This window comes from Malania oleifera, chromosome 3 (genome assembly GCF_029873635.1).
Source record: "Malania oleifera isolate guangnan ecotype guangnan chromosome 3, ASM2987363v1, whole genome shotgun sequence".
NCBI classification, from domain to species: Eukaryota; Viridiplantae; Streptophyta; class Magnoliopsida; order Santalales; family Ximeniaceae; genus Malania; species Malania oleifera.
The window spans coordinates 41,850,775-41,878,180 of record NC_080419.1 but is presented as its reverse complement, the minus strand read 5'-3'; the positions used below and the strand labels follow the sequence as shown (position 1 = coordinate 41,878,180).

Sequence of the window (27,406 nt, the reverse complement as noted above, 5' to 3'; positions counted from 1 at the left end):
TATCATACTAGAGTGCATTTTGAGCTTCAACTTGTATATCTCTGCTTATTTTGAGAAGTAATTTATTTGTACAAAATCTTTTATTATTGTTGTATTCTCGGCATGTGATCGTCGGAAAAGGGGGCACCATCTTGTAAGGTGTGGGTTTTGGCACCACCAGTAAAGTGTGGCTAGGTTTTGGCACCGCCCGTAAAGTGTTGCTGGGTCTTGGCACCACCCGTAAAGTGTGACTGGGTTTTGGCTCAACCTGGTAAGTGTAGTTAGGGTATTCCTTGCCCCCTAAGGAGAGGGTGTATTGGTTGGGCTTAGCCCTGTAATTTGAGCCAGGGGTATTCCTTGCCCCGTGAAAGAGAGGTTGTAATTAGTGACGCTCCACCCGTTAAGTAAGTATTTAGTGGAATCCTCTTACTTATTAGTTTGAGGCGGAGACGTAGACAGGATTTGTCGAACCCCGATAACAAATATCTGTGTCACTCTCTTTCCCTACGCTTTTTACTTTCTACTCTTGTATGTGAATGGTATATCCGTTTTAAATATTTGCATACTTTTTTATTTGTGGGAATTGGAATCTGTTTAGAAAGACCCTAGGTTGCGAAATACTGAATATGATCTTTATATGACCTAGGAAGTTTTAAATTTTCAATTCACCCCTATTGGGAATACACCATTATTATCAATTGGTATTAGAGTCTGATTGCATTAAGTTTAACCGTTTTCTCTAAAGATCGCAATGACTCTTATTAGTGTTTCCCCATTCAGTGAGGGATAGTCAATTACTAGGCCTCCACTATTTTTTGGTGTTGATTACACCTCTTGGAAACAACGAATGAGAGTATTTATAAAATCTATGAATTAGATGGCCTGACAGATGATTGTTAAGGGAATTTGTATGCCTGTAAATGAAAATGATATTAATTTAATGCGTGTGAATTCACATGCCATGGACTTATTATACTGTGCTTTAAATTCTAATATTTTATATGAAATTGTGGCATGTAAATGCGCGAGAGATATATGGGAGGAGTTAGAAAAGAGGTATGGAGTGCCTAAGGAAAAAGAAACCACCACTCCTGAAGAATCATGCTCAAATGATCTGGAAATGGTGAATCATGGGCTAAGTGCTTTAATCGAGGAGGAGGTATACGTATCTCAATCTCCTTTATTGAATAATTCATATGATGTTTATTATGATGATTCTTGTGCCGTATCCTGTGACATATTATATGATGGATCATTTATTTTTTCTGTGGATAATTATGTTGATGATACATGCGCTGATTCTTATGATAATCTTTGTGTTAAATCTTGTATTGAATCATGTGCATCTAATATTGGAAGCATGATAACTTATGAGAAGCCACAAAAGAAATTTATTAATGCTTATAAGTTTTTAGTTAGGATGTCCAAGAAGAAAATATTTTTGAAAAATGAAAACAAAAGGATGGCAAAGCAATTAGAAAAATTAAAAGATTATCATGTCATCCTTGAAAAGAGAAAGATTGAAAAAATATTGAAAATTATCTGCTTGGAGGAACACTCTGGAGTGAAGGCTAAAAATGAAAAGAATAATCATATTAAACCCTTAGGGGTAAAAAGAAATATTTCTTTCAAAAAGGGTTCAAAAACATGTGATAAATCCCATAGCAATCTCCATGCCTTATCTAGTAAAAATAGGGTGAATAAGTATAATAATTCACATATATACAAAACATGCTTATTTGATGAAGGAAAAAGGCACCTTCGATTCACATGCCCATTTAAAGGTGTCAAAGGCATGGATAAGGAAATGATGTGGGTAATCATGAAGGCAAACCCCGTAGGACCTAAGGAAGAAAGGATTCTAATTGGAATTACATAAATGCTTAATCCTTCCTTAGTTCTCAGGAAAGGAATAGTGATGACTAAATGGCCTGAGAAGTGGTGTGTACCTGAAATGTAAAATCTTAGTATATGCACTCATTACACTCTTGTCATACTAAGAACCTTAGAAAATCAAACGTAAGATATCCAATCTAAACTAAATGCATGTATATCATAATGATTGGTTAAAATATAAAATTATTGGCACTCACATGCAAACTTTGAACCGAAAAGAATTGAGATAGTCTTTGCTTGAATCGGACATGCGTGTCGCGATTATTCATATCATTCCTCGTTCAAAGTAAAGGTTGAAAGCATATCTAGCTAAAATTTCTAGAACCTTATATTTATGAGATGGCAACATAAATAATAATACCTCAGAGGCATGCTTGAGTAAAACTCACTTCAAAATAGATGAAGGCATCCTTGCTTGGTAAATAATTCTTAATGCTTAACCTATGCTAATATGAAAATCTTAAGTTAAGCATGCTCTTGTCCGTTGCACAGAATTGAGCTTTAAGGAATCCATCCTATCATATATCATTTATCCCTAAACTCATTTTTTTTAACATAAAAGCCTTGATCAAGATTTTAGTCATCACTCTAGGCTTAAGCACTAATAATTATAAATTCCTATTCTATTAGTGCTTATTAAAAGACATCCTTTCTCACAATCAAACTAGGGGCATCCATTAAGGGATTTAAGCTTTTCACTAAGTCATAATAAAATAATCCCTCTGTACTTAATTTGTAAAAATCCTCTACGTTTGGTTCACCTTCTCCTCCATAAGAAATCTTTACCAATCCACGATCACATTTGGTAAAGATTTTACCTATTCATTGGTTTGTATCATTGCTTTACATTGTGATCACATCTAAAGGATACTCTCCAATTGCCAAAAATTAGAAATCACCAAAGAGCCATGTTCAAAAATTCATATATTCCTAATAGCTCTTTGTCTAACAGTTAGGACATATTCGCTAGCACGAAAACATTTTTAAATAATTTCCTGCTTCTCCTAAATACTCTTCTGAACTTATTAATGATTTAATTTTCAAGAGTATTTATCCAAATTCAGTTCATAAGCTCTCAACTGTAAGATAAATCATTTAGAGCTTCATATCCTTAGAACAAGTTAAATGGCTGAGGTGATTGCAATAGGCTTTAATCTAGAAAAAGGAAAAAAAATTTCAAGGAAACCTTTGCACGAGGTTTTAAAATTTAAAGCCATTCGAACTGATGTCTCTCAAGGGTTGAGATCCATAAGATAAGAGGCAAAATAGGCTTAGTACACTTAAAGAAATATTCATTGTGACTTTTTGGTCCAATAAGCCTAGGCAGTCAAAGTCAAGTTTAAATTAATGAAAATCTAGAATACTTGGCTAAAAATTTGAAGAATTGAAAAAGGCATAAGCTGGTATTGAGTTAAGCGCATAACTCAGGGGGAGCATCTCTCTTTCACGTCTATATAAATTTAATGCTCTTATATTATTTTTTTGCTTATATGCCTTAATGGAAATATCAGTGCAACCTACTATCCATTTTTGCTTAATGTTTGTATCCTTTATTGGATAGTATATATCTGAACTACTGAAATGCATGTGTGTTGAATGTTAACTGCATATTGCATGCTGGTGGTGGATATAGGTTCTTGCATGCTAGAACTAAATGACATCTACATGATACGAATTATTATAAATTGCTTGCTTGAATATATCAAGTTTTTGGTGCATAATTTTATGGGAAAATACTCTATTTACATATGGAATGCTACCGAAATTTCGTTAAAACTTTCCCATAACAAAACTATGTGCCAAAACAACTATGATTTGATGCATGCGAAAATGTCTTTGAAAGAATGAGTAAATCAAAAGAATAGATAACTGAATTTCATCCTTAATTTGAAAGTGCATGAATGAGAAAATATATAGGGGAGCTAAACTCCATCCCTGGAGAAAGAACACAAAGGACCCATATGCATCATGTTACGCTTTTTATATATTGAGGCTCTTCTGGAAAACCCTGAACATCATATCTAGCTCTTAAAACTTTATGAATAGATATGGATTGTTCTCGGTTATGAGAACTATTTCATGTCTTAATGTATACTCTCTAATGCATTTGTGTTCCATAGGGAGATATATTGGTTGCAATGTTTGAAATGAATTAATCAATATCCAATATAGTTATGCTAAAAGATTTAAAATGATTGCTTATACTCTTAGCATACTTAGTGAAACAATCTTAGATTAGTATAAGCAGTTCATTGCTTCTAAGCTCATATTCAAATTCATAGGGGGAGTTCTTGAACTTACAATTCTATCATGTTGCGCTCACCCATTCTTAGGCTTAGATGTGCATTGAATTCATTGTGGTCTATGCTTAAATGTGATGTTTTCATTGCAAATCATAATATGTTGATTAGCCACAATCATTTGTATAACCATATGATCTTGATTTAAATTTGTCATATCCTTAGAATCCATATGGTTGTATTTTTCTGGTCATATTTTGTTCTATGCTTAAATGACCACCAGAAAAGTTATGCTTGCATGATTTTTATGATCTTTAAAGTTTCTTTTTCAACAAGCATCATCCCCAATATTTATTGATAATCATAAGGGAATGTATATATTTATTTACTTGTGTGTGTGTGTGTGTGTGTGTGTGTGTCTATATATATATCTATGACAAGAAATGGTTTTAAAATGAGACATATTTTATCTCTTGCTAGTGTGCTTAACAAGCTTCATGACATGTGCTATCTTTTAATATTCATATTATCGTCATGAAATTCAATAATTTTTTACTTTATTTTTGAAAAGACTTTGCATAACTGGTTCATTGATTATATATGAAATGCATGCTAACTAGTTAGCCCATTGTTATGCTCAAACCTACTTTTTTCATATGCCACTTTCTTTAAATTCCAATCTTTTACAGGTCTTATGTAATGTTTAAATTGCAATGGTTTGATGATATTTCTGGTCTGGCCATGCTCATCATGCCATTTTTATCTTAAATGACCAGTTAAATTATTTTGTGTGCCAAATTGCAAAATATTTTTAAAAAGTTTTTTAAATTTTTTATGCCTAAATCTTATTCCAAAAGGGGGAAAGTTTTTCTAAGCAAATTAAATGTTATTTCAAAATGGGTGAGAGTTATTTTTTTTCAAAGCTAAGGTTTCTTTTAAAATGGACAAATACTTTTTTACTTAACTTAGCCTGTTTTGCTGATGCCAAAAGGGGGAGAATTTTGTTGAGCAAAAATGCATGAGTGTATATGCCTTAATGCTAAAACTAAATGCATGATAAATTTTGAAATGTCTTCTTTCATGAATATGCTTGAGCTATAATGTTTATCTTTCAATTATGCATATTGTAAGGGGGAGCCTTTTCAAGCTTACCCATTTTACTCTTATGTGTTTATCATCATCAAAAAAGGAAAGATTGTTGGCTTTTTGAATCGATCCTTGTTTTGATGTTGACAAAGTACAAGATTCTTATGTGTGTATTCAGTGCTTGAACAAGTTTACAATTTAGATCACACATAAGAAAAAGGAAAATGAAAGCTTGGGGAACTTAAAAAACATATCATTTGACATATTCCATGGAGAAGTGAAAAGCAAAGAAGAGAAGACATATATTTTAATTTGTTATACATTTAGGTTTTCGGTCTGTAATAATGCATTTCATGCATGATATGATTGTATGCTCAGCAAGACCATAGACAGACCTTAGGAGACCCAAGTTCTTCATTTGGCCATATCTTTATAGCTTAGTCGACTGGCCATCAAGAACAAAATACCCACATTCAATTGACGAGCGATGCTCAGCCAATCGTCCAATAGCGACAACTGACCAAGTGACGAACGATTTGAAAATCACCTTTGTTCAATCGATTAATGCCTTGCTCAGTTGACCGAACCTCTTGGGTTGACCTTAATTTCTAGCGCTAAAGGTCATTAATTTTCTAATTAAACAATTTCAAAATAACGAGCGTATCCCTAAAAGGTCATTTTTTTTAGAACTCTATAAATAGCCCCTCATAACCTTATTTTTAATTAATGCTTACATTATAATTCTCCCAAATATTTTTTTGCTTTAAATTTCATATTCTCTTATACTCTTTCCATTGAAAATGTTTTAAAGGTGCTTTTAATTTCTCTTTCAATCCCTTACTTGCAAATCCATTGTTTTTAAGGTATTGTAGAAAAAAGGTTTTATTTGGGAATTCATTACATAAATTGAAAGCATATGCTCTCACTTAAGCATTTATTTTTGAAAATCATTTTTTGAGAGTAAGCTTAGTGTTCTCCACGTATTTTCTTTGATAAATATTTTTTTAGAGAAACCGTAAATAACTTGTGAATCTTTGCACATCTACTGCAAGATTCAAAAGATTATCTTGTGCTTTATTGCAAAAATTATTTTTAAGCAAAACCCTAGACTTCCTGCACCTTGTTTTTAAAATATATTTTTGGAGATATTCTTTGGGATTTAATATCTTTGAGAAAGATATATTTCGTTTCAGGATGAGTTCTCTAACATGGTATCAGAGCATACCTAGTTTTTTTTTCTCTTTTCTTTCTTTTCCTTCCTTCTTGTTGCGCCGCCCCATTGTTGCGGGTCTCTCTTGCCGTCACCCTCTCTGGCCTCCTTTTCTTGACTGATATGTCTTTTGCAGCAATTCCAGCATCATCTCAGTCATTCATCATTTAGCATCAGCAGCCATCGTCTGCGTTCGCTGTCGTCGTCTCTCTCTCAGTTCTTCTGTCTTCTCTAACAGCAGTATTGTTGTTTTTGGCGTTGCAGATCTCTCGTCTTTCTGTGTTTTTCAATAGTAGTCTTCTCTGGCTTATCTTAAGTCCCTCGTAGATCTCTCAGTTCATCTCGCAGCTCTCTGTTTTTTTGGTTATCTCTGTCTCATCTGTTCTTAGTTCTGGTTGTCTGCTCTGACAATCTCTTCTCAGTTCAGCATTCAGTCTTCGTTTGGCATTCTTCCTCCTCTATAGACGTTGTCGTTCCCTGCAGACATCGTTCAGCATTCAAACCTCATCACCGTTGTTTGGTCAAAACTTCTACTTTCTGCACTGAAGCCGTCGTTGTGGTCGTTTCTCCCTGCACTGATTCGTCATTGTGCTTCTATGAATATTGCTTCTTTGCAATTCGTCTCTGGATATCTCTCGTGGTCTCTCTCCTTTCTGGCATTGTTGCTCATCTGGTTCTTAGTTTTTCCCTGGCTATTTTTCTCCAGTATCGCTGGTGCTCACAGTAGTTTCTCCAAAGCTCTATTATCCTCTCCGGCGTGCTGTCCGTCTCTCCAATGACTTCTGGGTAGTCTCTGGCCAGACCTGCCTTCTTCAGCCTCATCTCAGTGCACCATTCATTCTCTAGAGTCATCATCTTTGGCCTTATCTCAGTCTGATGAAGTCTTGTCTTCATCATTCCTCAGTTATCCAGTGGTTCTTTCCCATCTCCGACATCATCCCTCTCAGTTTTTCAGTTGATCATCTTCAGCTTCAGGTCACTTTAGTGGTCTCAACACTTCGATGGCACCTTTGACTTCTCTGATTAAACTCGAAGATTATCAAATCGAAGGTTTATAATTTTTGGTTGTTGCGAAGATCAGATTTGACCAAATTCAGTGGTTTGATTCCTTCGAACTGATCTTACATTATAAAAGCATCTAGTTTTTCAACGGCGATAAATATTGTCATAGGTTCTTCAACCTCTTCTGAGATTGTTATCCTTGGTCTCACCAGCGAACATTACCATCAACTCTTGGATCTTTTATCGTCCTTGAACATCAATTCAACTAATTTTGCTAGTAACCTTGCCTCTTGCCATTCTGCTTCTCTTTCTAATACTGAATGGATTGTTGATTCAGGTGCCTCCGATCATATGGTTTCCAATTTGTCTTCTTTTGATAATATTCAACTCCTCAATCCGCTTTGCCCCATTAAACTTCCCAATGGTGACATTGTTCCCGTAACTCATATCGGCACTATGCGATTTTCTTCTAATTTCTTTCTTTCTAATGTTCTTTATGTGCTTTCATTTAAATTTAATTTATTGTCCATTAGCAAACTTACCACTGATCTCAATTGTGTTGCTATATTTTTTTCTACCTTTTGTGTCTTTCAAGACCTATCAACGAGGGAGCTGATTGGAACGTGTGAAGTACGAGATGGGCTTTACCACTTTAAACCTCCCCCCGCCTCAGTTTTCCACTCTCAATGTGTTTCTGACACTACTCTTTGGAATCAACGTCTTGGTCACTCGTCCATTTCATGTATTCCAAAAACCTTATATATTTCTTCTTCTCATTTGCCTTGTCATGTTTGTGCTAGAGCAAAGTACACTCATTTACCTTTTTCTTTGAATACACATAAGAGCACATTTTGTTTTAATCAGATTTATTGTGATATATGGGGTGGTTATCCTACAGCTTCACTCTCTGATGCACATTATTTTTTAACAATCATGGATGATTACTCAAGTGCTACATGGGTCTAACTTATGCGCATGAAATCTGATACTTTCACTTGCCTTAAAAATTTTTGCGCCATGGTCAAAAATAATTTCAATTGCATTGTTAAGCATGTATGCACTGATAATGGTCGCGAATTTCTATCCACCCCGCTTCAAACCTTTTTCCATTATCAAGACATTTTTCACGAGCGCACATATGTGGAGATACCTCAGCAAAATGGTGTTGCCAAGCATAAACATCGCCATCTTCTTAATGTGGCTCGGTGTTTATGTTTTGAAGCCAATCTTCCCATCTATTTTTGGGGCGAATGTATTCTAACAGCCACCTATTTAATTAATCACACTCCTTCACCCAGCCTCCATCATAAGTCCCCTTATGAACTTCTTTCTCATAAACCACCATTGTATACACACTTGCAAGTGTTTGGTTGTGCTATGCCCAAACCACTCGCCAACATCACAATAAATTCTCTCCTCATGCTCTTTGATGTGTTTTCTTGGGTTATCCTGCTCATCATAAGGCTTATCGTGTATACGATCTTGAAAACAAAAAAATTCTTATCTCTCGTGATGTCACTTTTCAGGAACATATCTTTCCTTATCATCTTATACCTCCAATTCCTCCATCTTCTCCCGTCCTCCCCCTTCCTATTCCTGATATCCACCCTTCCTACACACCTACTTCTAGCCTTTACCTCTCTCTCTCTTTCTCCCTTGGTATCCTCCCCGACACCCTTACCCTCGCCTCCTTCACCACCCCCTCCACCCACCTCTTCACGGCCCAAACGAGCTGTCACACATCCCTGTTACTTGGCTGATTATATCTCCCCTACTTTACTAAAGTCCTCCACGACTTCACAGTTTCAAGATGTTCATTAGGTACGGTTCATTGTCTCTCCTCTTTTTTATCTTATAATCGTTTTTCTAATCAAGATTTGGCTTTTCTTTCTGTCATATCCCAACATCCCGAACCCACCTCATATTCTCAAGCTATACTGCACCCACATTGGCGTGATGCCATGGCTTCTGAAATCCAAACCTTAGAAACCAATAATACATGGGTTCTTCAACACTTCCACTTGGAAAAAATCCAATTGGCTGTAAATGGGTGTTCAAAACAAAACTTTGGGCTGATGGATCCATAGAGCGACACAAAGCTCACTTGGTGGCCAAAGGCTACACTCAAGTAGAAGGTTTGGATTATCATGACACTTTTGCTCCTATTGCTAAACTCGTTACTGTTAGGTGTGTTATTGCAGTGGCTACAACTCGGAATTGGCATCTCCTTCAATTGGATGTCAATAACGCTTTTCTCCATGGTGACCTCGATGAGGAGGTTTATATGCTCCCTCCAACGGGTTATTGCAAACAAGGGGAGAATCATGTTTGTCGTCTTCAAAAATCCCTTTATGGTCTTAAGCAAGCCTCTCGCAATTGGTTCTCTAAGTTATCTTTTATTTTACTTGCTGCAGGTTTCTCCCAATCTCAGGCTGACCATTCTCTTTTCACCCACTCTCGAGTCAGTCTTTTACTCTTATACTTGTTTATGTTGATGACATTCTCATTGCAGGCAATGATCTCTCCGATATTAGCACTTTCAAAGTCATGCTCACTCAAAAATTTAAACTCAAGGATCTTGGAAAATTGAAATATTTTCTTGGCCTCGAAGTAGCTCACTCTCCCACTGACATCTTTCTTAACCAACGCAAATATGCTTTTGACATCCTCACTGATAGCGGTCATCGGGGTGCTCGTCCTGCTCACTTTCCCATGGAACAAAATCTGAAGCTCAATAATACTGATGGTGATGTTCTCTCCGATCCAAGCTCGTTTCGGCACCTTGTTGGACGTCTGATATATCTCATCATCACTCGTCTCGACATTGTCTTCCCAGTCAATATTCTCAATCAATTTATGAACTAGCCCAGACAGCCGCATTATGATGCTGCTGTACGTGTTCATCAATACATTAAGGCTTCTCCAGGACAAGGCTTATTTTTTCCTACTACCAACACTCTTCAAGTCTCAGCTTATTCTGATTTGGATTGGGCTAGTTGTCTACTCACTCGCCACTCCACCGCTGGGTTTTTCATTCAGTTGGGTACTAGTCCAATTTCTTGGCACACTAAGAAACAAACTATTGTGTCTCGCTCCTCCGCTGAAGTTGAGTATCATGCACTTGCTTCCACTATGTGAACTTACATGACTCAAAACTCTTTAACATGATCTTGGAGTACCACATTCCTAACCTATGCACTTATATTGTGACAATCAAGCGGCTCGTCACATTGCCCAGAATCCAGTTTTCCACGAACGTACAAAACATATAGAAATCGATTGTCACATTGTTTGTGAAAAGTTACGGGCTGACCTTTTTTCACTAAGCATATTCTTACCCATAGTTAGCTTGCCGATATCTTCACCAAAGCTTTGGGTCGTGAATATTTTCAAGATTTATCATGCAAGTTGGGCATTACGGATCTCCATGCTCCAACTTGAGAGGGAGTATTAGAGAAATATACCCATTCCATATAGAAAAATATATAGTTTCCATTTTTCAACTATCTCATGTATATATATTTATATACCCTTGTATCCCTTGTAATAGGTGTGCATCAATAAAGATTTTTTATTTTCTCCTCCAAACTTAACATTTTTTTATATAGAAAGGGTATAATATTTCTTTAATATTTCCATACTACATCCTTTATCAAAGATCATATATATTTATTTGGGCAAAATCATTTGAGAGCAAACTCCATGTTCTCCTATACTTTACTTGAAAAATATTTTTGGAGAAAGTTTCGTTAGGGTTGAATCTTTGAAGTGTGCATCATATATATCTTACTTAAAGATTGTAAAATTTATTTTGAGAAAAAACCCAGACTCTACTAAGCTATATTTCATATCATATTAGAGTGCATTTTGAGCTTTAACTTGTACATCTCTACTTATTGTGAGAAGCAATTTTTTTGTATAAAAATCTTTTATTATTGTTGTATTCCTGGCGTGTGATTGTCAGAAGAGGAGGCACCATCCTGTAAAGTGTGAGTTTTGGCACCACCCGTAAAGTGTGGCTGGGTTTTGGTACCACTTGTAATGTGTGATTGAGTCTTGGCATTACCCGTAAAGTGTGACTGGGTTTTGGCTCGATTCGGTAAGTGTAGTTAGGGTATTCCTCACCTCCTAAGGAGAGGGTTTATTGGTTGGACTCAACCCTGTAATTTGAGTAAAGGGTATTTCTTGTCTCGTGAAGGAGGGGTTGTAATTAGTGACGCTCCACCCGTTAAGTGAGCACTTAGTGAAATCCTCTTATCCTCTTACTTGTTAGTTTGAGGCGAGGACGTAGGTAGGATTGACCAAACCGCGATAACAAATATTCGTGTCACTCTCTTTCCCTATGCTATGTACTTTCCATACTTGTATATTTATATTTAATTTGTTGTGAATGCTATATATGTTTTAAATATTTGCATACTTGTTTACTTGTGGGAATTTGTGTAATAGTGAATATGAATTTTATCTGATTTAATTTAAAAAATTTAAATTTTTAATTCACCCTATTGGAAATACACCATTATTATCAACTTTTTAATCTTTGATTTTTGAGAGTGATAGTTTTTTGTTCTTTCTCTTTATGCGGTGGCCGGTGCCGCTGGGTCAGGGTTTAAAGTTCTATATTTGAAAGTTTAGAGGCACATTTATAATTATGGTACATTCAAGGGTTTCACTGTATATTTTTCCTAAAATTGCGTAACGCCAGAATGGAGAGAAGGAGAGAGAGCGAGAGAGGGGGGGGAGAGGGGAGAGGGTCGGAGATCTGTTGGAACAAAACCTCACCAGCTCCCCTTTCACTCCGATTAGATCGGGCGCTCTTGTCTCCAAATTAGGGTTTCTCCGTTGCGTTCACGCCTTTTCAAAATTTTGAAGGTTCTAGCCGTTACGCACGACTGCTGATCATTCTCCGCCCAGAAATTCATATTTCAAATTCCTACTCTTTAAATTTATTGATCCAATAAGTTTTTACTTTTTTATTTTCATTTTATGGCTTTTGTGATTATTTGATAGGATTGTGGGGGTGTTGCTGGTTTATTCGCGCTTATTTGGTACATTTTTTGGGGGGAATTTATTACGAGGAGGAGAATTGTGCTTGAATTTGAGGAAGTTTGAGACTTCCATTGTGAATTTTTATGGCGTCGGCTCAGGTGTTGCCAAACTCATCGCGGAAACAGGAACATCTGGAAGCTGGGAAGCGCCGGGTATGTTTTATGTTCAAATTTGAATTATGATACGTTCAATTTTGAATTAATCTGTGTATGCTGAAACGAGCAGGCAAAATATTGGGTCCTTGATCAGTATTTTTTGATCTATCTGCTGAATTTTCATTTCTTTAACTTGATTTGTAAAAAAATTTGTGATTTAACAAATGATATGCGAATGGTTTGTTTTGGCTCTTTACGTTGTTGGAATCGGACAGTGGGTTGAAGGTTCATGGGTGAGGGTGATAATGAGCAGGGTCGGTGTTACCAGGTCATGAGAAAAGCTGGTCCAGGCGGTCATCGGCAAGCCTAGTGGGGATGATAACAGTTGAGGTGGTTGTGGAGGTTGCTAGATTCTTAGTGAATATGTAAGGGCTGATGCGCTGATGGTTTGATATGATGTTGCATTTTCCAGTGGCCTTGTGTCTGTTGCCTGCAACATGTTCCCTCCCTTGCTTCTCCCCCCTCTCAGAAAAGAGAGATAAAAAGCTAGCCCGATTCCACTTGTTGGGGGATAGTTTTTGTTGGGGTGTGGCTGTCAGTGCATGGTATTGTTGCAGGAATATTGAGACAGAAGAAGAGGAGAAAGCTCTTTCAGTACCTGAGTGTTGCCCCCATAAACGACGAGAAACAGAGGTGCCATTGATTTCATTTGATGATAATGTTATTAGCAGTTGTAAGATATTGTAACTGCCTTTTCTTGGGCTTGTTTCACTTAGGCGATGCCAAGATGATGACAATGTGATACTTTAAAGCTTTCCTCGCATCCTTGGAAGTCCTCCTAATCATTCCATTGAAACATCTCATTGAAAACATGGCTACGAATTGAGTTATACCTTCCTTTTTCATCATGTGTTCATCATTTTGGGTGCCATAGGAATGTTTCTCAATTTTCCTCTTGATTTATGACTGCTTAACTAAAACTATGTTTTCCTTTGAGATTGAACCAATACTTGTTTGCTTTAATTCAATTTTCCTTTGGAACTAAAATAGTACTTGCTTGTTGGGCTGATGAAACCGTGTTTGCATGTTATTTGAGGTGATTTTAACAGATGATTTAGATTTATAGATTTATTTGTAGTTAGCTATTTCTCTTTTTTCATGGATTTAGAATTTTTAATCAACTGCATTGTGTAGAATTTTTTTCTAAGTGGTTCTTTTAAACAGTTTTTTCTCTTCTTCTTCTTCTTTTGTTTTTTTTTTTTTTTGAAAAATGAAGACAACTCTCACAATGAGTTTCTCTTTCTCTCTCTCGCCAAGCTTTCTTTACTTTTCCCCATTCACTATGGCGCCATTAGTTCTTGATGGTAGGGGTTCGTTTTGAAATTGGATAAAGTGGGGAAGGTTATAGCTTTGTTTTTTCTTTGATAAAATTGACAACAAAGTCAGTTTGCAAGACTTTCATCATTTGTTGCAACCTGTTTTTGCATGGCTTTTCATTAGCTATTGGAAGGTTGGGTAAGGATTGTTGAAGCTTTCGGGTGGGTTATGTAAACTCTTGGATGGCGATTATGCGAGGAGAGCAAGAAAGTTTTTGGAATTAGGGCATAGAAGGACAGGTAAGAGGTAACCTCTATCCCTTAAGGACCCAAAGGTGATGGGTGCTTCGATTTGGGGGAAAATTTAGTGCTATGGTGAGATCTTCTCTTCTTGGCATTCAGTTGAAGGTAGCAAAAATATTAGTGATGATCGCTCTTGGAGTTTGGTGATTTCAGGAAGAATTGATGTTGTTGATGAGTGTGAGGGTGTGTTGGGAGACTGGATTTTTAGCAAGTTCTAAGCAAGTTTGTGGCCGCTATTGGAGGAAGATGCAAGGGGAATTCCGTCACCCTCTTTACATGAAGTGATTCATGATCAATCAAAGTTGCTAAGGGCAAGGATTCCAGTTGAGGTATTGTTCTAGAGGCAGCGAGGGCTTCCTTTTTGGAAGAAGGAATGATGGAGGTTGGGTGGGTTGAGTGCGGTCTTTGATGATTATTGTAGACTTGGCTTGTGATTTAGAGAGCCATGGAGGCTTTTTTAAATTATTAAGTGGACCAATAAGTTAAGCCCAAAAGTCTATCCTTTTGGCCTAAATATCTCAATTGAGTGATAGGTTCTCAATTTGAATGAAGCCCAGAGTCATTCTCTAAAATCTTGTGAGGTTGCAAGACTCCATCAACTATCGGAGGAAAATTAAGATTCTATCGTCATAGTTCTGCACTCGCCTGCACACCAAATCCATGGTGGCCAAGAGGAGAGAAGTAGTTGCTCCGTAAACAGAAGAGAGAGAGATTGAATTAGAAAGGCTTGGTTGTAAAAGTTCAACTAGTATTTTAGAGGGAGATTTTCTCTTTTGCAGTGAGTGGATTTTACTGGGTGGATTCTCGGGGATGAAATAGGGGGAGTCTCCTGTAAAAATCCAATTCTTGTGACGATGAAATTGAGGGTTTTATTGCTGGCTTGGAGGGAAATAAAGCTGAAAAGGGAGTAAATTCTAAAAAATTGAGGTTTGTGCTCACTCTTAGGAAGTGCAAGTGGGTTTTGAAGTTAGGAAACAAATTTGAAGAGAATCGAGACTCATTTGATGAGAAAAATAAAAAATAAAAATCTTAAGGGAGATTTAGAAGGTGTTTTAAGTATAGTTGAGGAGTCAATTGGTTGAGGGCTAACACTTGCAAGGATAAAAAGAGGTGGGGGGATGTCTAGGAGGATGATAGTGCAGGCAAAAATATTTTTGAATGTGAAAAAGGTTTACTTTTGGATGAAATTTGGGATTAGCAAGTTTATTCTTCTAACTCTTCTTCACCCGAAGGTTTGGATGGAATGAGTATTTTTGAGGATGATATTTTGGTTAAAGAGAAAAAGGTTAGTGATGGGATATTGCCCCACCCAAGTCAAGAGATTTCTGGAAGGACCTTCAAGCTCGAATTTTTTATTAGATAATTTAGGCCTTAATTTTTTTGATTGTGGAGGAAATGAAGTTTGGTTTGATGGTGATAAATCTAAGGCGAAGAAGGTTCAAAGGGAATTAATTTGAAATGTTTGGTATTATGATGGGGAAGGGATTAAAGAGGGGTTTTCTTGGTTAAATTTCGTTATTTATTTGTTTTTTTCTCTTTTCTTTTTTAAAATTTCACTTTGTTTATTGCTTTTGTTTTTCTGTTTATATTCTTTTTCTATAAAAAACTATTTTTCCTTTTTTTGTTCCATAGATTCAAAAATTTTAGTCAATTGCTTCTTTTAGTAATTTTGGTTAGTTGCTTCTTTAACAACTTGGTCAATTGCTTCTCTTAGCTTTACAACTCCTCCTGTGTCACATTGTGTGACTTAATTCTCTCCACACACAACTAAGGACAAGCATTATAATTTCGTAGCTGACAACTGATTGTCAAAAACTTGTTAGATTTCTATGATATGGATTGTTACAAGTATTTTTTGGGGCCTCCACTACAAGTGACTTATTGTGCTTTCTCTACTTGGACATAGCGTCTAATAGGCAAGGGTGGGCTAGGTTGATGCCTTGAATTGAGGCACTGTGTGTTTGCATGATGTCATGCAAAGGTTCATACACCTCTCTTGACATTAGTGGGTAAAAAAGGCCTTGTACTGACACACTATGTGGTGCAAAGGTTCTTACACCACACTTGACATTAGTGGGTAAAAAAGCTAGTATAGGAGATTAGCGTTCGTTAGCAACTTAGAGCAGAGGAACCTTATGTAAAAGCATTGAGATGGATGGCATAATGAGTAGAAGGAAACATAAGGGCCTGTTTAGTGGGGGAAAACAGTTTTTGTTTTCCATTTTAGTTTTCAAAAAAATTACTAAAAAATTAGCTATTTTTCATTTTTACAATATTGGTATGAAAAAGTGAACAACAATAAACAATTTTGACTCTATTTGCTTGTGGAAATAGTTCGATTTTCCATTTCTAATTTTTCAAATAATTACAAAATGCTACTTTGTTTTCCAATTTTTCAAATTTACATAGAAAAGTTGGAAAACATCTTTTTTATTCTTTTCTAGATTTTTAACTCTTATTTTGTGTATGAGAGCATGAAATTTGGATCTTGGACTTCAACTTGTGTGGATTATGTAAGAGAGTTTCTTCTAAATCCACAAAAATCCAAATTCAAGTCCCGAAGTCCATGATCCAAATGTTATCTTATTTAGCTTTTGGAAAATAGAAAAACAAGTTTCTTTTTTTGTAATTATTTGTAAATCTAGAAATAAAATAAAAAAATTATTTTGCACAGTTCAACAAAATTTTTGCTTTCTACCTTTTCAATATGAATCTTGAAAAACTGAAAAATAAGTTAAAATTTTTATAAATCTTTGGAATACTAAAAAATGGAAAACAGAATATTTTCCACGCCTAAAGTCGCCCAAATTTTCCTTAAAGAATGTAAGTGGGTTAGGAAAAAATCTAATGAAATTGAAAAGCTAGGATTTAAAAAGAAAATGTAAGAATGGGGTAGACATTATTGTAGTCAGTGAGCTAAAATTAGTATTTGAAAAAATATGTATAGAACAATGAAATTAAGATGGTCTTAATACAATAGATAATAGTTGATAATGCTTTTTTTCTAGTAGGCTTGGTAAAATTGTAAAGTAAATTTTGTAAAAATAAGGACAATATTATTAGAGGAAATTGGGGGATGAGAAAAATTTTATAGGAAGCAGATTCAAATGGTCATAGGGAAAATACTATGAGGTTATGAAAGGATGTAGGACATGGATGTGGAGACAAAAAATGATTCTAGCAATATGATTTTGCTACTGTTTGGTCTTATAATAATGAATACGTGCTTTACTAGAGAGAACACTTAATAACCTTTGAGAGTGGAATAGGACAAAATCCAAGCCAAATATATATCTTCGTTAATTAGGAGTGTAGATTGTTTATCGTGCAAGGATTATGAAGTTATTCTAAACAAAATTTTAACCATGCAACATAGAGTGTTAGTGTTAGATATATGCATTAGAGAATGGAAGAAAAAGGGTAATATTGATCCATGTAAGAGAATGGAGCCTAACAAGCGAGAATATAATAAAGTTTTAAGATAAAATGGTAAAGGAAGGTGGATTAATGATAAAAGATTACGTAGACTCAAATAGCAAAAGAGCTATGAGGTGAATCTAGAGAAAGATGCATGGCTAGTAAATAGAATTGGTGGTGGGATGAGGACATCCAAAAAGAAATTAGAAAAAAAAGGAACATCATTTTGACATTGCCACAGTGTAAAAGTATGAAAAAAAATTGAGAAAAATGCAAAAAAAGAGAAAAAATGATTAATGAAGGCAAATTAATAGCATATTATAATTTGTACATTAGATTAGGTACTAAAATGTGGAAGAAGACACAATCAAACTTGCTAGGGCTTGAAGAGTGGATATCTACATATTATCAACTGTATGAAGAAAAAAGGATGATAATGTTTTAGTTAATGAAGAATGCATATAAGAGAGATGGACTTATTTTATTGAAAATCTAGTAAAAGGCCTAAACTTAGAATTGATAAATGAGCAAAAACGTAAAATTTTGGGTTATATATGCAAAATTGGAGTTGGTCAAGCTGTGTATGCATTGAAGAAGATAAAAAATGGAAAAGCTGCTGGACCGGATAATACATCCCTATTGAAGTTGGAATTGTGCAGGAGATAATGTAGTGATATGGTTGGCTATTTAGTGTAAGGACTAAGAAAATGCTTTGAGGAGAACAAATTTAGTACCTATATACGAAAATGAAGGGGATGTTGAAAATGTAATTATTGTCATGGAATTAAATGAGTCATATAAAGAAACTTTTGAGAAGGATAATTGAACAGGACTTAGGTTAGAACAAGGTTTTTGGAAAATGAGTTTGGTTTTATGCCTGAGTGATCATGTTGTATACTATTTATCTATTAAGAATATTAATGAAATAATTTAGTGAAAAAAGAGGGACTTGCACATGCTTTCATTAACCTAAAAAAAGCTTGTGACAAGGTACTTGGGTTATGTTAGATTAGGTGGAATCTCTATTCCTAGTAATAGAGTGGTTATTTTAGAATGGATCAACATTCAGAGTGTAATCGGGATGAGTTTAGTTTGGTTTGATGATAATAATAGAAGTGTCAGATTGGCTGTTGATTCTGGTTTTGCAGAAGGATTAGAGGATTATGTCTCCAGGATTAATAAAAAAAAGGCTGGTTTGGGTAGGAAGCATGACGTTTCAGGTTTCAACTATGAAAAATCTAAGGATCATAAGGTGTATGCTTGTGGGAAGGCTGCTCTAATGGGTGCCGAAATGAGGAAAAACTATATGAAGCAAAGAGAGAGCATTCTGGTGAGATAAGGCGAAAGGTTATAAGGAGAGATTCCGAAGGAGAATTGGAAGATGTACGTAAGATGAAGGGAGATTTTTCAGGTAATGATAGCGATGACATCAGTGAGTTTGACTGTGATGGAGGTTTGCTGTTGGATGAGATTTGGAAACAACATGGATATGTTTCTGGTTCCTGTGATGTTCTTGGGGACCTAACATATGGATATATTACCCTGTTGGAAGGATTGATGGGGGTGGGTTGGATAAAATGCAGTGCAAGGATGGAATTTTACCTGCACCAGTGGAGGTGATTTCTAGGTAGGATTTAGAAGCCGTAGATATAATGGATAAACTGGATTAATGTGTGATGCTAGCGGAATTGAAGTGCACTTTGATGGGGCCATGGGGGTAAGTTCAAAGCAAAGAAGGGTCAGAGGGAACTAGCAAATTTAAATTGCTTGGTGAACTACAACAGAAAGGGATTGAAAAGTTGGTTTCTTGGTTAATTGTTTTATTTGTTTTTGTTTTTATTTTCCGGGTAAACATCTTGTCCCCTGAGATTGTAACTTCTCTTTCTCAATCTAATATACCTTATTTAATTAGCAAAATATATATATATATATATATATTTAGAGTGGTTATAATAGAAGTATTCAATCGTTCACAAAAAACATTGTGTTATTACTATAAATCAACAACAATGCAAAATTTTTTATGAATCCATAACAAGGAATAGGTATGGAATGACTATTCCCAAATTTCACTATGGGAATGTCTATTCCTTTCCTAACGATGTTGGATAGAATAACATATGTTTTAGCACGATTGATTTCTTTCTAAATTATACAATTTTCATTTCATTCTCATTGTATTCCATCTTGTTTCTAGGATTAGGTAGAGAAGTCCTAGAAGTTCTAGAAAGTAAGGGAGTAGGTAGTAGGTATATAAAATGTCACTAGGGATATGCAAGCTGTGCTAATGACTAGTATTATGACTTTAGGGGAGAATCCAGGGATTTTTCAAGCATGATAAGTGTACGGTGTGAGTCTGCTTCAAATCTTTATTTATTATCTATTTATTGCTTTATGGATGAACTTACTAGCCATTTTGATTTTTTGGTGTATGTTTTTTGCGCATGATCTTATCTTGATTGATGAAACTTAAGGTAGAGTAGAATCTAAGTTGAAAAATTCTAGTGAGAAGCTTTATAATCTAGAGTATTCAAGATATGTAGAATGAAGATAGAATGGATGAAATGAAATTTTAATCATCATAGGAAGACTAGTGGAGAAACTATTGAACTTGATAGTCAAGAAATTTCTAGTGCAAGTAAATTTGGTATCTTAGATCCATCATGCAAGTTGAAGAAGAAACTAAAGAAAATGTGTTGTAAACTGGATCAGTGCTAGGGCTGTTGTCACCATTATGTGATCATTAGAATACCTTGATGGCTATATGACTAGCCATACTTTATGAATCATGTATTGGGTGACTTAAAAAACTTATCTGAAAGGTAGAGGTATTCGAAAGGAAATGGTAAGATGAATGAGTACAATAACTCTAAAAAAGATGAATTGTAAAAGATAAATTGAGGATTGTCCACATTTGTGCTAAGCTCTGAATAGCATTTATAAATAATTAGAGTAGGATGGCTAAGATGGTCTGGGCGCTTGCAATATAGACAAACACTCCAGTGAATAGCATGGACAGGTGGTAGGAGCCGCTGGTGGAGGGCCCGGGGGGGGGGGGGGGGAGGACTTGGAGCAATATGGTGAGTACAGATATGACACGATCCCAACTTTCTGAAGATACTCTCCTAGATTGTGCGAAACGATGGACCAGGACTTGTATTGGCAATCCTGCTTACTGGACTTGAGACTTTTAGCTGTTGTTGTTATTGTTGTTTCTTTTAGCTTTGCGGCTGAATTTTTTTTACACATAGAAGTAATATCATTTGTTGAATTTTAACGTGCTCAGTTGTTTTTCCCCCCTCTCTTGCAGCTGGAGGAGTTCCGCAAGAAAAAAGCAGCAGACCGAGCCAAAAAGACCTCATCCACCAGTCAGCTTCATGCTGTTGACATTAGCCTAAATGAAAAGCGGCCATTAGATATTGATCGTGTACGGATTACAGATTCAGATGGAGTTGGTACATCTGATGGAATTGGCGGAGCTGTAATTGAACCATCTAGTGTAGTTATTAATGATGACAAGATGGCAACTGAGTTTGCCCAGATCAGTGATGCAGGTTTTTTAAAGAATGCTCATGCCAAACCTATTTTTTCAGCAAGTGATTATAATGGATCATCTCCAGATGCACTGCAGACACATGCAAGGGAACAAGAATTTACGCAGTTTGATACTTCTGGTTCTGGGTTTCCTGGACCTGTAAATCTTAATTATGGTGAACACAGAAAAGAGAAAAATGATGATTTTGGCATTTATACTGGATCCCAAGGACCAGCTCATGGGATTACAGCTGACTTGTCTATTGCTCTTCGCCCACGAACAATTCAAGATATTGATAGCAATTCTAGTCAATCTAGTTATTATGGGGCAGAGGAATTCCAGCCAAAGGAAAATTATGGTTCTTTAGAAGATTTTTCTGTTCCATATTCCAACACATCTAAGGTTCCTCTTGCAAATGTGTCTTCTGAGAAATATGGCAGTATCTTACCTCAAAATAAGTTGACAGATTCTGCACGTGAAGTTGGGCAACACATGCATGGTAATGTGGAGTCTAATGGTCCTATGATTTCTGATACATGGGAAAGAAACCCAAATAGCTATGTTGGTAATTTTTCTACTGTGCACAATGTCAATTCAGATTTTAGGATTTCATCTAATTATGTACCCTTATACTCAACCCCAGCTGAAAGTAATATTAGGAGATCGCGTCCTTCTTTTCTTGATTCTCTTAACATGTCCAGACCTTCTTCAGCTTCTCCATTTTCAGTTACTGAGTCAGAAAAGCCTGTGTCATTTTTGTCCAATAATTCCAAAATCCACAGCATGGATGTTCTATCTTCATCTGCTTCTCAGAAGCCATTTCCAGAGACTCTGGAACCTTTCTCAGCTCTGAGAACTCCAAATCTGCCTAGTGCACTTGAGAATTCCATAAATTCATCAGTTTCTTCTCATAACGGAATTGACCAACCGGGGCAGCGTCTTAATGAATATGGCATGGAGAGGAAGAACGAGTTTCATTCATCAAAAAAACAGGACGAAGATTTTGCTGCTCTGGAACAGGTTCTTATTTTTCTGTATTTTTTGATTTTTTTCTCTGTTGCTGCTCTCTCTTTGTTTGTGTGTTTGTTTATATACTTTGGTATTGCTTTATTGAAAGAGTCATTTTATCACAGTTCTGTGTTAGATATATACTCGGCATGGTTTACCTCAATGTTTTGAAGACTCTGTCACTCATTGACTGGATTAGTGGACTAATGTTATTGGCATATATATATAATTTAAATGTTTTTTCTATATTGTAAATATAATTATATATTTTATGCATTTCTCAGAGAAAAAAAAATTATTTATAGCCTCAAAAATTTAAGTAGGAGTTTCTTATTTCATGATATCATTTCTATATATTATATATAATTTATAAAAACGATGACATATTGAGAATACTGTTCTATATTCATTTGACAACAAATTTATTAAGAAAGAGAGAAAAATAATACTGTAATAGAAACTCCAAGCGAGTTTGTATTTGTGCAAGTAAATTGTATTACTATTCCCAGAAGTTTTACTTAATTGCATTTCACTCCCTAATGTTTTAATCGTAACATTTTGATACTTGAAATTTTAATCTCAGCTTTGATAAGATCCTTGAACAGGGTCATGTTTTGTTTTTTTTAAATGTATATATAATAAAAGGAGAAAGCAATTTTATTTAAACTGAAAAACTGTGTACATAATTTGGAGGACAAGGAGTCCTCTCTAACCAGCCAGAAAAACTGAAGAAAAACTGTGAACAGCGATAAAAATACCAAAATAGGACAAAATAAGATTCGATACAAAAATCCTTTAAAAGAGTGCTGCCTTAGTGCCTTTCAATCTCTCGCAAGGTTAGAAAGTGGAAAACCCCTAAAGTAACCCAAGGAGTGCACCCACAAGGAGGCTAGGAAAGTTGCTCTATCCCACAAAAGTTGTGAGTAAGGATCAAGTTGTCACAGCTAAAACTTCAATCAGTGAACTGCAATTCAATAAAACTTTGGGGACTTGAGGTGTAGTTTGCCTTTTGTGAAATAAAAAATTTTATTACTTCTTATGAAGATTAAGTTAAAAGTTTCTTGTGCTTTAATCAATATTTTTATTGCAAGTTACTATCTCAAGTGAATGCGTCATTTATATATATTATATAAAAATTTTTGAATGATAATTCATACACACACGCAGTGGGCACACACTATGTTTGTGCCCCACAGCTCCCAAGACTGTTGATAATTTCCTAATGGCATGGTATAAAGGTTTTGGGAGGAGTAAGAGATGAAAAGCTGTCACGGAGATGTGTAGTTTTTGGCATTTTTTGGACTTTGTGGATCAAAAGGAATGCAAGGATTTTCAACGAAAAAATAAATTCTGTGCATTTTTTGAGATAGTTACTTCAGGGCTTCTTTCTGGGCACATTCTTTGGGGTTCTTCCACAGAATGTTGTTTTTGCCTTGGGAAGATTTCATATTCTCCTTTCTTGTATTATCTTTTCTAGACATTAATGAATTTTTTTCTTCTATAATAATAATAAATAAATAAATAAATAAAAGCAAAGACTGCCAAATTTACTTAAATATCCTAGGAAAATAATGTTGTTGTTGTTGTTGTCATAACAAGGGATGAGCATTGTTGCTTATCGTCAAAGATTTTGTAAAACTATTCTAATATCTGGCTTGTTATAATTCCTAAGTGTGTTTGGTTTAGCATTGTGAAATTCTTTTGAGGTTGTGCTTGATATTTAGTAGGTTAAGTGTTTGGTAATTGTTAGATATTTGCAAACGCTATATTGTGTTGTTTAAGTTCTTGATTAGCTTTGCTTTTTCTTTTCCTCTCTATAAAACTATTTGGAAGGCCAAAGTCCCTCTCTAAATATTGAAGCTTTTCTCTGGCTGGTTGTGCTTAATAGGATCAATACCCATAGCTTGTTACAGATTAGAAGAGCACTGTTGCTTATCGTCAAAGATTTTGTAAAACTATCCTAATATCTGGCTGGTTATAGTTCCTAAGTGTGTTTTGTTTAGCATTGTGAAATGCTTTTGGAGGTTTTACTTGATATTTGGTAGGTTAAGTGTTTGGTAATTGTTAGATATTTGCAAATGCTGTATTGTACTGTTTAAGTTCTTGACTAGCTTTTACTTGATATTTAGTAGGTTAAGTGTTTGGTAATTGTTAGATATTTGCAAATGCTATATTGTACTGTTTAAGTTCTTGACTAGCTCTGCTTTTTCTTTTGCTCTCTATAAAACTATTTGGAAGGCCAAAGGCCCCCTCTAAAAATTGAAGCTTTTCTCTGGCTGGTTATGCGTAATAGGATCAATACCAATAGCTTGTTACAGATTCGAAGACTGTTTAAGGGTTATCTCCCCAGATGTATGAGTGCTTTGTTTTAATTGCTCTGAAACTGGTCCGCATCTTTTCTTACATTTTGTGACTTCGCCTGGAGGATTTGGAACAAGCTATTTACTTATTTTGAGGAATATTGGGTTTTTCCAAAGACACTGGTGGAAGTTTTAGCACTTCATTTTGTTGGTTTTGGCAGGAAAAAGGAAGGTTAAGAGTTATGGAGTTGTGTCCTATTTGCTGTATTTTTGGGTTTGTGTATGGAACAAAATGTGCGTATTTTTTCAGGGAAGAAGTTGTCATTTTTGTTGGTTTGGGAGAAGATTAACTATTTGGCTTCTCTTTGGTGTGTGGGTAATGGGAACTTCAGGGGGATGTGCTTTTCAGATATTCAGCGTGACTGGCTTGTTAATTTGATAGGGCATGCTGATTATTTTGAGTTGTTTCTTGTGTTTTTTTTTTTGGTTTTCCCTTTTTACTTCTTCTGGGGTAACCCAGAGTTTTGAAAGGAGGAGTCTTGTTCTCCCATTTGTACATTCCTATTCTATCAATGAATTTCTTTTGTTATAAAAAAAAAAACAAAATGTTTTTGGTAATGGTCTAACCTTTGGGATTGGTGGTTACAAAAGCTGATAAAATCCTAGAAACCAGCTGATAGCAAAAGCTCTTAGTCTTAGCTTTTTTCAACCATAACCTCCGACTGTAATAACAGCAGCAACTGGAAAAGGCTTACAAAAAGGGAGCAGTAGCATATTTTTTAATTGATATGCATTTTGTGGGTTGATGCATACTTAAGACTCTTCATGTATCTGCTTTAAGCCTAAGTAAAATTCTTACAAATGCCTTGTCATTGTGCGAATTTTGTGTGGTTTGCAAAAAATGATCCTTTTTCTTTTCTGATTTTACATCTGTTGGTAACTACTAACTATAATTATATAACCTTATGCTTAACTAAATTGCTGTAGGCAAACTTTCTCAAGTTTGTTCCGTGGAATTATTTTTATCAAATTATGAATTTTTACATTCTTTTTACAGCACATTGAAGATTTGACGCAAGAAAAATTCTCATTGCAACGAGCCCTTGAGGCTTCACGAGCTTTAGCAGAGTCATTAGCTGCTGAGAATTCAACTTTAACAGATAGTTTTAACCAACAGGTTGGTAGATAAATTGTGCTACTTGCAGAACTAAAATTTTATAGCTTTTAACAGTTTGGTGATATTTTTAAGGTTGCGTTTTAATATGAATCTTGACTATGCGCTTTCTGTTTGCATAGAATAATGCACTGACAATTATCTTATTTAGATTATCTAAAGGTTTCCTATTCATACTGCATGAAGGTAATTATCTTATTTAAATTGGTTAATACACTCATTGATGTAAAATGAAATGCTTATCTTTTTCATTATTGTTTGTGATTTTTTCTTTGTAGATAATTCCTTTGTATGTTTGTCTTTGTGTTTGCATCTGTTCCTGTTTGTAGCATTTTGTGGATTGATATTCATGGATCCTTCCTTCTTAAACATTCTTTATGCATACATCTTTAAAAATCTTTCTTCATTGATCCATCTTTTGCTATTTTTCTCCCTTTTTAGTATTTTGCGATAATGTTTATAAAGAGTGATTCCTTCATTGAGTATATGTTCTTGAGGATTTGATCTAGATGTTGATTGCATTAAAAGTCTGGTTGAAAATTATCCTGTTTATGCTTCTCCTTCTGCACAAGTAATGAATTGTATCAAAACAGTGAGAATATGCATAGAGAGTCCACATAAATATTGTACTGTTATGTACAGCACATGACTGCATGTGGACCTTGTGAATTATCAATTTTCATGAATGATTTTAAGAGACGCTTCTGTGAATTTTTTCAATGTGACAAAGTAAAACTTTCAGGTAAAAAATATATGAAAGCCTTGGGTTCTAACTTCTAAAGAACTATTGATTATTTATTTATGTATTTTTAAAGTGAGAGTGTCATGGGTATTGCTATTTATGCTATATAATTAAAAGAAGAGTGTGTGCTCTCCACATTAAGTGATGTATAGATGTTAAAGCTTTTGATATTTGGAAGCTTTGGCAGGTCATCAAAGCCTTAAGAAGACTTACAAAATGCTGGACTGCATTTTTTATGTAACCTACCATGAGCCGATCTATGATTTGTCATTTGACAGATTACACAAGGATGAAGTAGTTTCATGAGAGAGGCACTTGTTATTTTGGATCGATTCCAACACTAACCAACTAAAGTCCACATACTGCATTTTTTTGAGGCAGATCTTAATTGTTGTTTCCTCAATCTTTCCTAGGATGTCTGCATCTTGATTTGCCTCACTTGCAATCTTGTTAGTTTCTGTTTCTTAGAGGCCAGTAGACAACAAACAAATCTGTCCGGCTTGATGCATGCGATATCGGGATCCTTGGTTCCAGCAGAGTCTGAAATTGTGTCTAAACTTGCACAATATATGCCTTCTGCTTGCTATCCCCTCCAGTTGGCTGCTAGTGACTTGGCTTAGAGTGAAACATGCTGCATGCAGTCAGTTGGCTGGATTCCATAAGGCAGTACCAGTGAAATTCAACTGAGAAACATGATGAGGATGAGCAGGATGGGTGCTTTATTATGGTGTTAGAAGAACAGCCATAGCATTACGAGAGCAAAAGAGTGGACAGGGTCTACTTATGCGCCATGTCCTCACTCTCTCCAGATGTTTTTAGTCCAAACATGAATGCTAGCATCACATGAAATGGATGTATAAAGTATGCAGCTATGCTAGCTCTGCAAACAAGCCAAGTCAAGCTGAGCTTTGCCATGCTCAAGCTTGTTTAGTATGAAGCACAAACACTGACATGGGTGTCCGACACAATACGTGCTTGACACGTCGACATACGAAATTTTTAAAAAAATAGGACACGACATGGCAAGGACACTTGATTTATTTTATAATTTTAA

At 35.4% G+C, this 27,406-nt stretch overlaps 1 protein-coding gene across 2 annotated transcripts in view; it reads left to right on the top strand.

The window, feature by feature from the left end:
• The first annotated feature begins 12,110 nt into the window (after positions 1 to 12,110).
• Positions 12,111 to 27,406, top strand: part of LOC131151642 (protein BLISTER) — a 72,348-nt gene continuing 57,052 nt past the window's right edge. Inside the window, exons 1-4 of one of the 2 annotated variants that reach the window (XM_058102923.1) lie at positions 12,111 to 12,285; positions 12,424 to 12,614; positions 20,904 to 22,148; positions 25,494 to 25,613. In XM_058102923.1, the coding sequence (XP_057958906.1) occupies positions 12,546 to 12,614; positions 20,904 to 22,148; positions 25,494 to 25,613 (1,434 nt within the window). In that variant the 5' untranslated portion in view covers positions 12,111 to 12,285; positions 12,424 to 12,545. Of the gene's footprint in view, positions 12,615 to 20,903; positions 22,149 to 25,493; positions 25,614 to 27,406 lie in introns of both variants that reach the window. The other variant, XM_058102921.1, reaches the window with a different exon arrangement.